The sequence below is a fragment of the Venturia canescens genome, chromosome 8 (genome assembly GCF_019457755.1).
Source record: "Venturia canescens isolate UGA chromosome 8, ASM1945775v1, whole genome shotgun sequence".
Taxonomy (NCBI): Eukaryota; Metazoa; Arthropoda; class Insecta; order Hymenoptera; family Ichneumonidae; genus Venturia; species Venturia canescens.
Window position 1 is genome coordinate 8854312 of NC_057428.1, and position 13822 is coordinate 8868133.

General features: G+C 40.7%; 1 protein-coding gene across 2 annotated transcripts; it reads left to right on the forward strand.

Annotated features, from left to right (window-relative positions):
* Positions 1-11453: 11453 nt before the first annotated feature.
* On the forward strand, positions 11454-13791 carry LOC122414962 (uncharacterized). 2 transcript variants are annotated; one of them, XM_043426679.1, is made up of 3 exons: positions 11454-11661; positions 11728-11992; positions 13673-13791. In XM_043426679.1, the coding sequence occupies exons 1-3, from the start codon at positions 11461-11463 to the stop codon at positions 13681-13683; spliced, it is 477 nt and encodes a 158-aa protein (XP_043282614.1). In that variant the 5' UTR covers positions 11454-11460; the 3' UTR covers positions 13684-13791. The 2 variants fall into 2 exon arrangements, with proteins under 2 accessions (XP_043282614.1, XP_043282613.1); XM_043426678.1 differs by lacking the exon at positions 13673-13791 and adding an exon at positions 13136-13314.
* The last annotated feature ends 31 nt before the right edge of the window (positions 13792-13822 follow it).

Genomic DNA, 13822 nt, shown 5'->3' on the forward strand with positions numbered 1-13822 from the left:
ATCGTTCCAGAACGTTCGAAATGATGTCGTATCAATCAGTCGGTAAAACAGGAAAAAGAACAGAACGTCTCATAGAATATTTCGTTCAGTCGGTAAAACAGGAAAGAACGTCTCATTTCGAAATGACGTCATCATTCTGGAACATTCGAAATGACGTCATCGTTCCAGAACTTTCGAAATGATCTTGAAATGAAATCATCAATAACGTCATAATTCTGGAATATTCGAAATCATCTGATTGGTCATTTCCGTTGGATCCAGTTCGAATCGTTCCAGAACGTTCGAAATGATGTCGTATCAATCAGTCGGTAAAACAGGAAAAAGAACAGAACGTCTCATAGAATATTTCGTTCAGTCGGTAAAACAGGAAAGAACGTCTCATTTCGAAATAACGTCATCATTCTGGAACATTCGAAATGACGTCATCGTTCCAGAACTTTCGAAATGATCTTGAAATGAAATCATCAATAACGTCATAATTCTGGAATATTCGAAATCATCTGATTGGTCATTTCCGTTGGATCCAGTTCGAATCGTTCCAGAACGTTCGAAATGATGTCGTATCAATCAGTCGGTAAAACAGGAAAAAGAACAGAACGTCTCATAGAATATTTCGTTCAGTCGGTAAAACAGGAAAGAACGTCTCATTTCGAAATGACGTCATCATTCTGGAACATTCGAAATGACGTCATTTTAAAAAATTTTTATTATTTTTTTTATTTTTTTTTAAATGACGTCATCGATGACGTCATCATCCTGGAACATTCGAAATGACGTCATCAATGACGTCATCATTCTGGAACATTCGAAATGACGTCATCGAAGGTTCTAGAAGGTTCTAGATGATGACGTCATCGTGACAATGACTCAGCAGAATATCCAGAACCCGTGTTGTATATCTACTCTTAACAATCACCATATCTGGATCGTCATCTGTTCTCGAGGCACAATTCTTTCTACCTATCGTGCTATCAACCGACAAAAATTATACTTTCGGCCTCGTTGAACTACTCACATTCAATTCAATTGCCAATATCGACATTGGCTCAAATGAGTTTCATGTTGGATCACATACATTAATCATACCAACGGGTAGTTATGAAATAGAGGACATTGAAAATTACTTAAAATCTGAACTAACGCGTAAAAACATAGAAATCCAGCTCAAACCGAATAATAATACACTACGCAGTGAACTGGAGTGTGATCAACCTATTCATTTTCCATCCAAAAACTCGATTGGACCCCTGTTGGACTTTGCATCGCGCTCATTGGAAGCCAATAAAAGACATGTGTCTGATCTGCCAGTTTCCATTCTCAAAGTGAACGCCATATGAGTCGAGTGCAATATAACCACTGGTGCTTACATTAACGGACAAAAAGTGCATACAATTCATCAATTTTTTCCATCTGTACCACTAGGCTATAAAATCATTGAAGTACCATCAAGCGTCATATATCTATTTATTACAACTCGTTCAATCGACAATATAGAACTTCGTATTGTTGATCAAGACGGTAATGCTTTCATAAAAGAAGAGTTGTCACGAAATCTCGAAGTGCGAGTTATTTTTGAAGCTGCTATAGACGTACTTTGATTGGTTGTCGATGTTGTGCTCGGAGTTCGTTCATGTACGTATTTCAAATCGTAGAAAAAAAGAGGAAACAATTGCAATACATTATCGCGATCGTGTCAGATAAATTTATTTAGCGACACAAGAGTGAAGTGATCAAGTAATTTAGTAAGAGTGATCTTACGCAATTACTATTTAACCGTAGGTACCGTGATTTTTGCAATGAACTATTCGAAACAATAGTCCTGAGTAATATTTTTATTTAAAAAGTGTTAAAACCATTAAAAACAAGCGCGCGCGGTGACCCTAGTTTGGTAAATTTTTGCGGAGAAATCATCACCGTACGACTGCACATAAAATCTCGAAGGGCATAGTCTATAATAGAGTTGACAATATTAATAAGCCACCAGCATGGAATTGTAGAATCAGTCATCGATCATCACTCAAAGCGCTAACACCGCAAAATCTTCTACTCTTGAAGAATTTGGATCTCAGAGTCCGTGGGCTATGCGTGTGAAGAACTATCTGCTTTGTGCATTGTGCATCTGTTGTGTGAAGTAGAAGCGAAAATTGTAAACATTCAAACACCCGTCACGTTCGATGAATCCATTATACATTAGGAGGTTTATGCTCATCAACCATATGCATCATCAATATACAACAATAGCGACGAAATACGTATTTCAATCCAACATCAAGATTTATCAATTCTACCGAGCAAAAGCTCTATTCACATTTGTGGAAAACTGACAAAGCCAGATGGAGCAGCGTTAACTTCAAGTGGAGAAACAAAAAGTAGGGGTGCATAGGAGGCTTTATGTTTCTCCCCTCCGGGACCTGCGGAGACTTCGAAGTGAAACCGGGATAATTAGGATGCGTTTCGGCGCGAGGAAGTCCGGAGTCAGTCGTTCCCCCGCGACGTGGAGAAACTGCCCTTCACTGGGATGTGTGGTATGACTCACGTATCGGCGCGACTGGCTGGTTCTTGCTACTACGAGCAGCTCCGGCGCGGATGATGCACGCCCGTATGATTCTACGCAAAACGGATCGAGGGACTGGGTTGTATGGTTTCCTCAGTTCTTCGGATAGGACCTGGACCGATGGTGGCAGTTCAGGCAACCGAATACCCGTACCACTAGTAGTTGACGGGACCACGGTCGGAGTTGGGCATCATTTTGAATCTAATTAATCTTTAACCATGTCACTTCTCTCTGCAATTTTCAAAAATATACCAAACACAAACGACGAGGAAGAAGGTGGAATGACGAGGCGGGACGAAGGTTCCCGAGAAGTGGGAGATAAAAACACAGCAGAGGGAGGCGATATGGTTAGGGAGAACTCCGGATCGAGCGGGTCCGGGTGTTCCCAAAACACTGAGAGCGGTTTCGGCACCGCCAATACAAGCTTGACGAGTTCGAGAAATACGGATACGACAATAACACCGGAGAAACATAGAAGCGTCACTTTGAGGACGCTGGGCATGACACAGACACAGAAAAGGCCAGGAAGGCCGCTCAGCGACTTCGAGTTAACACTGAAAGCGGCGAAGGAGTCGGCCGCTTGGGACGGCGAGTCGGAGAGCGATGACGACGATCAGCCTGAAGTTACGGTTATGAACTCGACAATGCGAGCATTTCTATCGTTAGATGATAAGCCAGCACCAGTAATAACCGCACGGGCTAAGCTCACGACAGCACCACCAGGGCCAATTAATAACGGCAGCGACGAGGACACACCAGATTATGACACAAACGAGCCTGTCTATTACCGGGGCAGTACGGCGGCCTTTGCAGATATAATCTTGCAATCAACGATGGAGGAGAACAAAGATCTGGACACCGAGTTCGAGCGTCTACGCAACTGGGCCATGTACACAAGGGCTGCGCAACCGCCCGCATCGACAGTCAACAGGAGGCGGACAACACAGTGGGAGAAGGCAAATGAGCCAAAAATACCGAATGCAGCAGATTTAGTCCACCGAGAGACTTTATCAATACCACCGGTCAAGGAGACGACACCGGGCGGGAAAGAAGTAGTAAGGCTATGCCAGTTCTAATCCATGGGGGCTCTCAGGGGGGAGCGGGGACGGGGGAGCGCGGGGACCGTTGCGGGGCTGCACGGCATGTGGAGGGGGAAGATTCTCGCACAGCGGGGGTGCGGCGGCACTTTGAAGAGAAAAAAGATTTTTTTACACCATACCCTCCAATGACTGATTTATGTTTCTGGTATATCAGATTGAACGGAATTTCCTTTTTAAAGTGCTCTTGCCGAAGATGTTTACATGTCACACTAATGACAAATTTATGTGTCCGGTGTTACGTATTTTGTATTGTGGCGCAAGTTCCGACAAGATTTCTTTTTCAAAATGCCCCTCCCCCAATTTTTGCTTAGAGGAATATATTGTTTTTCTGAGAAAAAATGAAAGTTTGCATCAGACTGGAAGTATTTGCTCTCAATGACAGATTTATGTGTCCTGTGTTACATTCCTGAGATGGCGATGCGATTTCTTTTTTCAAAATGCACCTGCCCCTCCCTCGACAAATTTATGTGTCCTGTGTTGCATCTTTTGTATTCCTGAGGTGGTACAAGTTTCGACGAGATTTCTTTTTTCAAAAACTAGTTTTAACTCAGAGATTTCAGGGGGAGTGCGTTGCGGGGGGGCTGTGTGGAGGTCCTCAGGGTAGTGAGGAAGTGGAGGGGGGATACAGTGGTCCTGCTTGCGGCATTGCATAGACAAAAGTATATTCGGGGAAAAAAGAATTCGCTGATGCCCAATAACAGATTTATGGTTCCTGCATAGAAAAGTCAGTTGAGACGAAAAGTGTTCTCAATTATTGGTATCCGTGACGAAGGAGACCCCTAATGCGAGATTTATGTGTCCTGTGCTACATTCCTGAGATGGCAAGGAGATTTCTTTGGGAAATGCGCCTGCCTTCCCACCCATTTTTAGTTTAAAAGTTGTCAAGAAGAATGTTTTCCGAGAAAAACTATAAAAATTTTCACATTGGACTAGAAATCTTTACAGAGGTGCACAATGACAGATTTATGTGTTCGCTGTTGCACATTTTTTAACCTGCAGAGGCATTTCTCAAAAAGTGTAAGAAGGGATTTTTTGAAGTCAACCGCACTTCCTCCACTTTCTCGATTAGATCCTGGGAATCACATAAGAATTCGAGTTTCCAGAAAAGTCAAGATTTTTCCTCCCTCCTACTCATCCCCACCTCAGAACCGAAAAAAAACGCGTATATAAAAGGAAACAATTTTGAGGAAGGTCCAGATTCTGTCGAGACGACGTAACAGTTACGAGTCAAATTCCGTTCAGCGCATCATGTCTCTCACCGTCGACATTGCTACCGAGCAATTGCTGCATATGCAAGCAACTCTCCTGCAGACGTTGGAGCAATTCCTGGTATGGGAACACCAGTGTGATACCCTCATCGAATCGTTGGAGAAGCAAGTCCGATCGAAACGACCACGCTTGGGATAACACCACTCGGTCACTTCGCAAATCTTGCGTCTCGAATGTTTGAAGCAGGCAACACGTCAACGCTTCATACATTGGGGCGGAGGATTAAATGATCACGGATTAACATGGCGCGAAATTGACAGCGCATTTGAGAATCGCTTGTCGACTGGCGCTGTGATTAATCGTGATCATATCGACCCACGAAAGTTTCTATTGGATGCGTATGAGCTTGTTGAAGAACAAGTGCAGGCTCATATTCGCAAACACAATAGCATCAAAGTGAACACTTCGTTTAACGGAGAGTTTACCGTGGGCGATAAGCGGGCGAATAAAAGTGTCAACACGGGAAATGTTGAACTTTTCACAACATCGGACCTAAGTGAGTGGTATCAGAAGCGAGTCGTGGAGCCGACTCTAAAATCGCTCGAGGAGTTCCAGGAAAGTGACAGCGGCTGGACCTTGACATCCATAACCAATCTAACAGTGAACATCAACAAGTATAATGCCTTACGTGCAGGATATCACGTTTCATTGGCAAAATGGATACAGTTGAAAAGAGCGGTGGTGAATGTGAAATCGACGGATAATGCGTGTTTTGGATGGGCAATGACAGCTGCTCTTCATCCGGTAGACCGATAGAGCGCTCGCACATCTTCTTACCCGCATTATTCAACGATATTCGACTTCCGAGGCATCAACTTCCCTATGACGTTGGACCAGATTGGGAGATTTGAAAAGATGAATAATCTCTCAATCAACGTCTATAGCGAGAACAAGGAAGTCATTTTACCAGTCCGTGTAAGCAAGGAGAAGAAGGAGCGGCGCTTCAACTTGCTTTACATCGAAGACGTGTCGGGATGTGGAATCGTACACTTCGCGTGGATCAAGAATTTATCCCGGCTCGTCAACTCACAACTGAACATGAATGGGCACAAGACATACATCTGTGATCGGTGAGTAAATTAATATAAACAACTGTAGTCATTTCTTTTTTCACCATTATGATGAAATATTTAAAAAAGAATTTGAAATTATTATTGTTACAGATGCCTCCATTACTTCTCAACCATCGAAAAGCTGCAGTCCCATGAGGTGGATTGCGGTGTTATCAACGATTGTGCCGTTCGACTACCAGCTGAGAACGACAAATGGTTGGAGTTTACCAACGCGAATCGGAAGGAGCGTTTCCCGTTCGTGGTATACGCCGACCTCGAATGCATCCTGGAGAAGACCAGCGCTGAAGAGAGGGAGAAAAACAAAAACCAACATCATCGTGTCTTCAGCGTTGGATATTATGTAAAGTGCTCCTATGATGATTCGTTGTCGGGATATCACGAACGCCGAGGTGAGGACTGCGTGGAATGGTTCGTGGAAGAACTGAAACAATTAGCTTTGCGCGTTGAAAAAATTCTTCTAACGAACGTTTCGATGAAAACATTGAGTCCGCAAGAGTGGAGAAAATTTCGGGAAGACAAAAAGTGTCATATTTACGAGAAACCTTTTGTCGAGGGTGATGAGCGTGTCCGCGATCATTGCCACCTGACAGGACAATTCAGAGGTCCAGCTCATTCAGATTGCAATTTAAACTATCAAAACTCTTTTTTCATGCCAATAGTGTTTCATAATTTATCCGGTTATGACGCGCATTTTATAATAAAAGAAGTAGCAACTGCGTTCGCGGGGAAAGTTGATTTGCTCCGGATAACAAAAGAGAAGTACATCTCCTTCTCGAAAACTGTTCAAACATCTGAAGACACGCGGAAAAATATAAAATTACGTTTCATCGACTCTTTCAGATTTCTCAATACAAATCTCGATAAACTAGCTTCATTTTTAACTGCGGACAAACTCTTAACCTTAAAATCACAATTTCAAGATTTAGACCATTTTCATTTATTAACACGAAAAGGTGTCTTTCCATACGAGTACATTGATAGTTTGGAAAAGTTGGATGAAACGGAGCTTCCACCGCGGGAAGCATTTTACAGCTCTTTAACTGATTCAACAGTTTCCGAAAAGGAGTATGCACATGCGAAAAATGTGTGGGAACGATTTTCAACGCGAACGCTCGGTGAATACAGCGATTTATACTTAAAGACTGACGTATTACTTTTAGCCGATATCTTTGAGAATTTCCGCGATACTTGCCTGAAAAGTTACGGTCTTGACCCTGCGTTTTACTATACTCTCCCCGGATATACCTGGGATGCCATGATGAAATATACAAAGGTAAAGTTTGAATTGCTCACTGACATCGACATGGTATTGTTCGTGGAGAGAGGTATTCGAGGTGGTTTTACTCAATGCTCCAAAAGACATGCTCGTGAAAATAACAAGTACATGAACTCATATGACCCATATATTCCATCATCATACTTGATGTATTTTGATGTTAACAATTTGTATGGATGGGCAATGAGTCAACCATTGCCTTATGCAGATTTCGAATGGATAGAAGATCTTGCAAACTTCAACGTTGAATCTCTGCCATCAGACTCTGAAATTGGTTATATACTTGAAGTTGATCTGGAATATCCAAAACACTTGCACAATGCACATAGTGATTTGCCATTTTGTCCAACGCATGATAAACCTTCGGGCTCGAAGCAAGAGAAGCTTCTTGCAACGGTGAATGCGAAAAAACGATATGTCATACATTATCGTGCATTGCAGCAGTGTTTAGAACATGGTTTGAAAATCACGAAAATCCACAGAGTCTTGAAGTTTCAGCTAAGCAATCTTCCTGGCTCAAAACATACATTGATTTGAATACACAATTTCGTACACGTGCGAAAAATGATTTTGAAAAAAATCTATTCAAATTAATGAATAATGCTGTGTTTGGAAAAACCATGGAGGATGTTCGTAGTCACGTCCAAGTTAAATTGTTAACGCAATGGGCAGGTCGATATGGAGCAGAGGCTATGATCGCTAAACCTAACTTTCACAGTCGAAGTATTTTTGCGGAAAATTTAATCGCTGTAGAGTTGCGAAATCTCCAGGTTATGTTTAACAAACCGATATATGTTGGCATGTCTATTTTAGGCATTTCATTTTTCAGCGAAACCGAAGGGTGGAAAAGATGTTTTCCAAGAAAATTACATGCTGCTGCATTTAACCCAAAATACACTGAACTCCTCAAGGCTATCAATGCTGACGAACGGTGTTATGCAGCCATTTGTGAAGCGGGTCGATTTGAAAAGCCCCAAAAAGTCAGTCTGGAACTGATAAAGCCGATTGTTGCAGCAGTTTGGACAGATGGCCATAAAATGTTAAAATATCTCAGTGTCCAAAGATTTTTAATGGATCACAGTGAAGAAAACTATAGAAATCTTCAAGGTAAGTGCGTTAATGCTACTGAATAAAAATTGAATATTGGCAAAATGATAATTGAAATAGTTACCGGTCAAACAGTTGTAACATTGTATCATTTTATTTATTTTAAATGGTGAATTGACATCTTATTAAACACGATTGTTCAGCATCTCGTGGTCGAACTGTAACATTCCTTCCCTCCCACTCATCTCATTACTCGTCATACTCGTCTCACACTCATACTTTCATTCACAGACGCAGGACCATTTTCATGGCTCTAGTCACAATGTAGATTATATTATAAGAAAATGGGTGGCTTATCTTAATAATTGTCAAAAGATCCCTCGTTGGCTCTTTCCTATGTTCCGGGGCTTCCTCACAGCTCTCAGATTAGCGATGTGTTTTTGGGAGCCAGGCAAGTTCGCCGATTATGCAGTACGCCTGGCGAAATGTTGGTCGATGATTGTAGACGAGCGATATTGGAGGTGATGATCCGTCGACGGCCCCGGAACGAAAGAGAGCGAATTCCAGCGATAATTTGCGAGGACCGCCGATCAGGAGTAATAGATCATGCGCAAGCGATTATTCTGACAATTATAGAAAGGGATCTCCGAACGCGCGAAACTTTTACATTTTAAAATGTATCATTTGCGAAACGGCTCGTTACACAGTTTTGTTGTCGCCTCTCCATAGGACCGTGTCGAACCTGAAAATAATTGAAAAAATTGAATATTATTTAAAAAATTGAATATTGGGAAGTCTGTGATACAGATACTTACAGATAAAACAGTTATGTTGACTCCTCTCCAGAGGACCGCGTTGAACCTGAAAATGATTAATAAAATTGAATATTAGGAAAACAGTAACTAAAATACTTACCAAGGAAACAGTTTACCAAGGAAACACAAATACGAAATCGAGACAATGATCAAAAACGACAAGCTGAATGTGATATGTTCGAGGTTTCCCGAATATTTCCGGAGCCCAAACTCAACCATTCCTGTGGAGATTCTGGATAAAGTGACTAATTTATATTGCAATATGTCAAACGCATCCCTCCGGGCCATCATGCGGACTTTCGTTATGAACCGGAGATTTTATATCGCTGAATATATTAACCAACAAGTAAGTATAAAAAAATTCATTTAATTTAAACTTTTTTCCAACTTATGACAATTTTTTTGTCAACAGTCCAGTTCGCAGAGTGCTCAGGACGCAAATGGCGGCAAAGCGACGGCTCCTGCAGCCGAAATGGAAAGAAGTTTGGCGCCTGGTTTGACCAAGACAAACGAGAGCAGTCCGGATTCTGAAGAATCAGTAATTTCGCTGTCTAGATCGGAGGAGACAAACGAGAGCAGTCCGGATTCTGAAGAATCAGTGATTCCGCCGCCATCTTCCTCTATAACCGGAATTGAAAATTGTACGAGGAATCAAAGGTTTCGTGAAATCAATCACGGTGAGTGCAGAGAACGTAATTCGGTTTTGTTCATTTCTTTTCAAAGGACCACGTTGAACCTGAAAATGAATAATAAAATTGAATATTGGGAAATCTGTGATTGAAATACTTACCGATGGAACAGTTATGTTGACTCCTCTCCAGAGGACCGCGTTGAACCTGAAAATGATTAGAAAAATTGAATATTAGGAAAACAGTAACTAAAATACTTACCGAGGAAACAGTTTTGATGATTTCTCTCCATGTCAAACCCAAATGAGATATATTCGTTTTTTGTTTTCAGTAATGAAAGATGATCCAGACCCACGGATCCGTCGCACATATTCAATTTAGTCTGTTCAATTCGCTTATTACTAAATCGAGGTATATACGACGGATCCGTGGGTCTGGATCATCTTTCACTGTTTTCCTAATATTCAATTTTTCTAATCATTTTCAGGTTCAACGCGGTCCTCTGGAGAGGAGTCATCGTTTTTTCGCATTCACCGTTGCAAGAAGCTTCTCTTGCTCCGAGCCCGGAGGTTTATCATGCGTTGGACAAAATGGCAAATCACTATGTGCATTGTGCAAGTGTTTTGGATATTCCAGATCAACTCCAAGTATATAACCAATTTCGAAAAAAACGATATGTCATACATTATCGTGCATTGCAGCAGTGTTTAAAACATGGTTTGAAAATCACGAAAATCCACAGAGTCTTGAAGTTTCAGCTAAGCAATCTTCCTGGCTCAAAACATACATTGATTTGAATACACAATTTCTCGTACACGTGCGAAAAATGATTTTGAAAAAAATCTATTCAAATTATTGAATAATGCTGTGTTTGGAAAAACCATGGAGGATGTTCGTAGTCACGTCCAAGTTAAACTGTTAACGCAATGGGCAGGTCGATATGGAGCAGAGGCTATGATCGCTAAACCTAACTTTCACAGTCGAAGTATTTTTGCGGAAAATTTAATCGCTGTAGAGTTGCGAAATCTCCAGGTTATGTTTAACAAACCGATATATGTTGGCATGTCTATTTTAGGCATTTCATTTTTCAGCGAAACCGAAGGGTGGAAAAGATGTTTTCCAAGAAAATTACATGCTGCTGCATTTAACCCAAAATACACTGAACTCCTCAAGGCTATCAATGCTGACGAACGGTGTTATGCAGCCATTTGTGAAGCGGGACGATTTGAAAAGCCCCAAAAAGTCAGTCTGGAACTGATAAAGCCGATTGTTGCAGCAGTTTGGACAGATGGCCATAAAATGTTAAAATATCTCAGTGTCCAAAGATTTTTAATGGATCACAGTGAAGAAAACTATAGAAATCTTCAAGGTAAGTGCGTTAATGCTACTGAATAAAAATTGAATATTGGCAAAATGATAATTGAAATAGTTACCGGTCAAACAGTTTTGTTGTCGCCTCTCCATAGGACCGTGTCGAACCTGAAAATAATTGAAAAAATTGAATATTATTTAAAAAATTGAATATTGGGAAGTCTGTGATTCAGATACTTACAGATAAAACAGTTATGTTGACTCCTCTCCAGAGGACCGCGTTGAACCTGAAAATTATTAATAAAATTGAATATTAGGAAAACAGTAACTAAAATACTTACCAAGGAAACAGTTTACCAAGGAAACACAAATACGAATTCGAGACAATGATCAAAAACGACAAGCTGAATGTGATATGTTCGAGGTTTCCCGAATATTTCCGGAGCCCAAACTCAACCATTCCTGTGGAGATTCTGGATAAAGTGACTGATTTATATTGCAATATGTCAAACGCATCCCTCCGGGCCATCATGCGGACTTTCGTTATGAACCGGAGATTTTATATCGCTGAATATATTAACCAACAAGTAAGTATAAAAAAATTCATTTAATTTAAACTTTTTTCCAACTTATGACAATTTTTTTGTCAACAGTCCAGTTCGCAGAGTGCTCAGGACGCAAATGGCGGCAAAGCGACGGCTCCTGCAGCCGAAATGGAAAGAAGTTTGGCGCCTGGTTTGACCGAGACAAACGAGAGCAGTCCGGATTCTGAAGAATCAGTAATTTCGCTGTCTAGATCGGAGGAGACAAACGAGAGCAGTCCGGATTCTGAAGAATCAGTGATTCCGCCGCCATCTTCCTCTATAACCGGAATTGAAAATTGTACGAGGAATCAAAGGTTTCGTGAAATCAATCACGGTGAGTGCAGAGAACGTAATTCGGTTTTGTTCATTTCTTTTCAAAGGACCACGTTGAACCTGAAAATGATTAATAAAATTGAATATTGGGAAATCTGTGATTGAAATACTTACCAATGGAACAGTTATGTTGACTCCTCTCCAGAGGACCGCGTTGAACCTGAAAATGATTAGAAAAATTGAATATTGGGAAATCTGTGATTGAAATACTTACCGATGGAACAGTTATGTTGACTCCTCTCCAGAGGACCGCGTTGAACCTGAAAATGATTAGAAAAATTGAATATTAGGAAAACAGTAACTAAAATACTTACCGAGGAAACAGTTTTGATGATTTCTCTCCATGTCAAACCCAAATGAGATATATTCGTTTTTTGTTTTCAGTAATGAAAGATGATCCAGACCCACGGATCCGTCGCACATATTCAATTTAGTCTGTTCAATTCGCTTATTACTAAATCGAGGTATATACGACGGATCCGTGGGTCTGGATCATCTTTCACTGTTTTCCTAATATTCAATTTTTCTAATCATTTTCAGGTTCAACGCGGTCCTCTGGAGAGGAGTCATCGTTTTTTCGCATTCACCGTTGCAAGAAGCTTCTCTTGCTCCGAGCCCGGAGGTTTATCATGCGTTGGACAAAATGGCAAATCACTATGTGCATTGTGCAAGTGTTTTGGATATTCCAGATCAACTCCAAGTATATAACCAATTTCGAAAAAAACGATATGTCATACATTATCGTGCATTGCAGCAGTGTTTAAAACATGGTTTGAAAATCACGAAAATCCACAGAGTCTTGAAGTTTCAGCTAAGCAATCTTCCTGGCTCAAAACATACATTGATTTGAATACACAATTTCTCGTACACGTGCGAAAAATGATTTTGAAAAAAATCTATTCAAATTATTGAATAATGCTGTGTTTGGAAAAACCATGGAGGATGTTCGTAGTCACGTCCAAGTTAAACTGTTAACGCAATGGGCAGGTCGATATGGAGCAGAGGCTATGATCGCTAAACCTAACTTTCACAGTCGAAGTATTTTTGCGGAAAATTTAATCGCTGTAGAGTTGCGAAATCTCCAGGTTATGTTTAACAAACCGATATATGTTGGCATGTCTATTTTAGGCATTTCATTTTTCAGCGAAACCGAAGGGTGGAAAAGATGTTTTCCAAGAAAATTACATGCTGCTGCATTTAACCCAAAATACACTGAACTCCTCAAGGCTATCAATGCTGACGAACGGTGTTATGCAGCCATTTGTGAAGCGGGACGATTTGAAAAGCCCCAAAAAGTCAGTCTGGAACTGATAAAGCCGATTGTTGCAGCAGTTTGGAGAGATGGCCATAAAATGTTAAAATATCTCAGTGTCCAAAGATTTTTAATGGATCACAGTGAAGAAAACTATAGAAATCTCCAAGGTAAGTGCGTTAATGCTACTGAATAAAAAGTGAATATTGGCAAAATGATAATTGAAATAGTTACCGGTCAAACAGTTTTGTTGTCGCCTCTCCATAGGACCGTGTCGAACCTGAAAATAATTGAAAAAATTGAATATTATTTAAAAAATTGAATATTGGGAAGTCTGTGATTCAGATACTTACAGATGAAACAGTTATGTTGACTCCTCTCCAGAGGACCGCGTTGAACCTGAAAATGATTAATAAAATTGAATATTAGGAAAACAGTAACTAAAATACTTACCAAGGAAACAGTTTACCAAGGAAACACAAATACGAAATCGAGACAATGATCAAAAACGACAAGCTGAATGTGATATGTTCGAGGTTTCCCGAATATTTCCGGAGCCCAAACTCAACCATTCCTGTG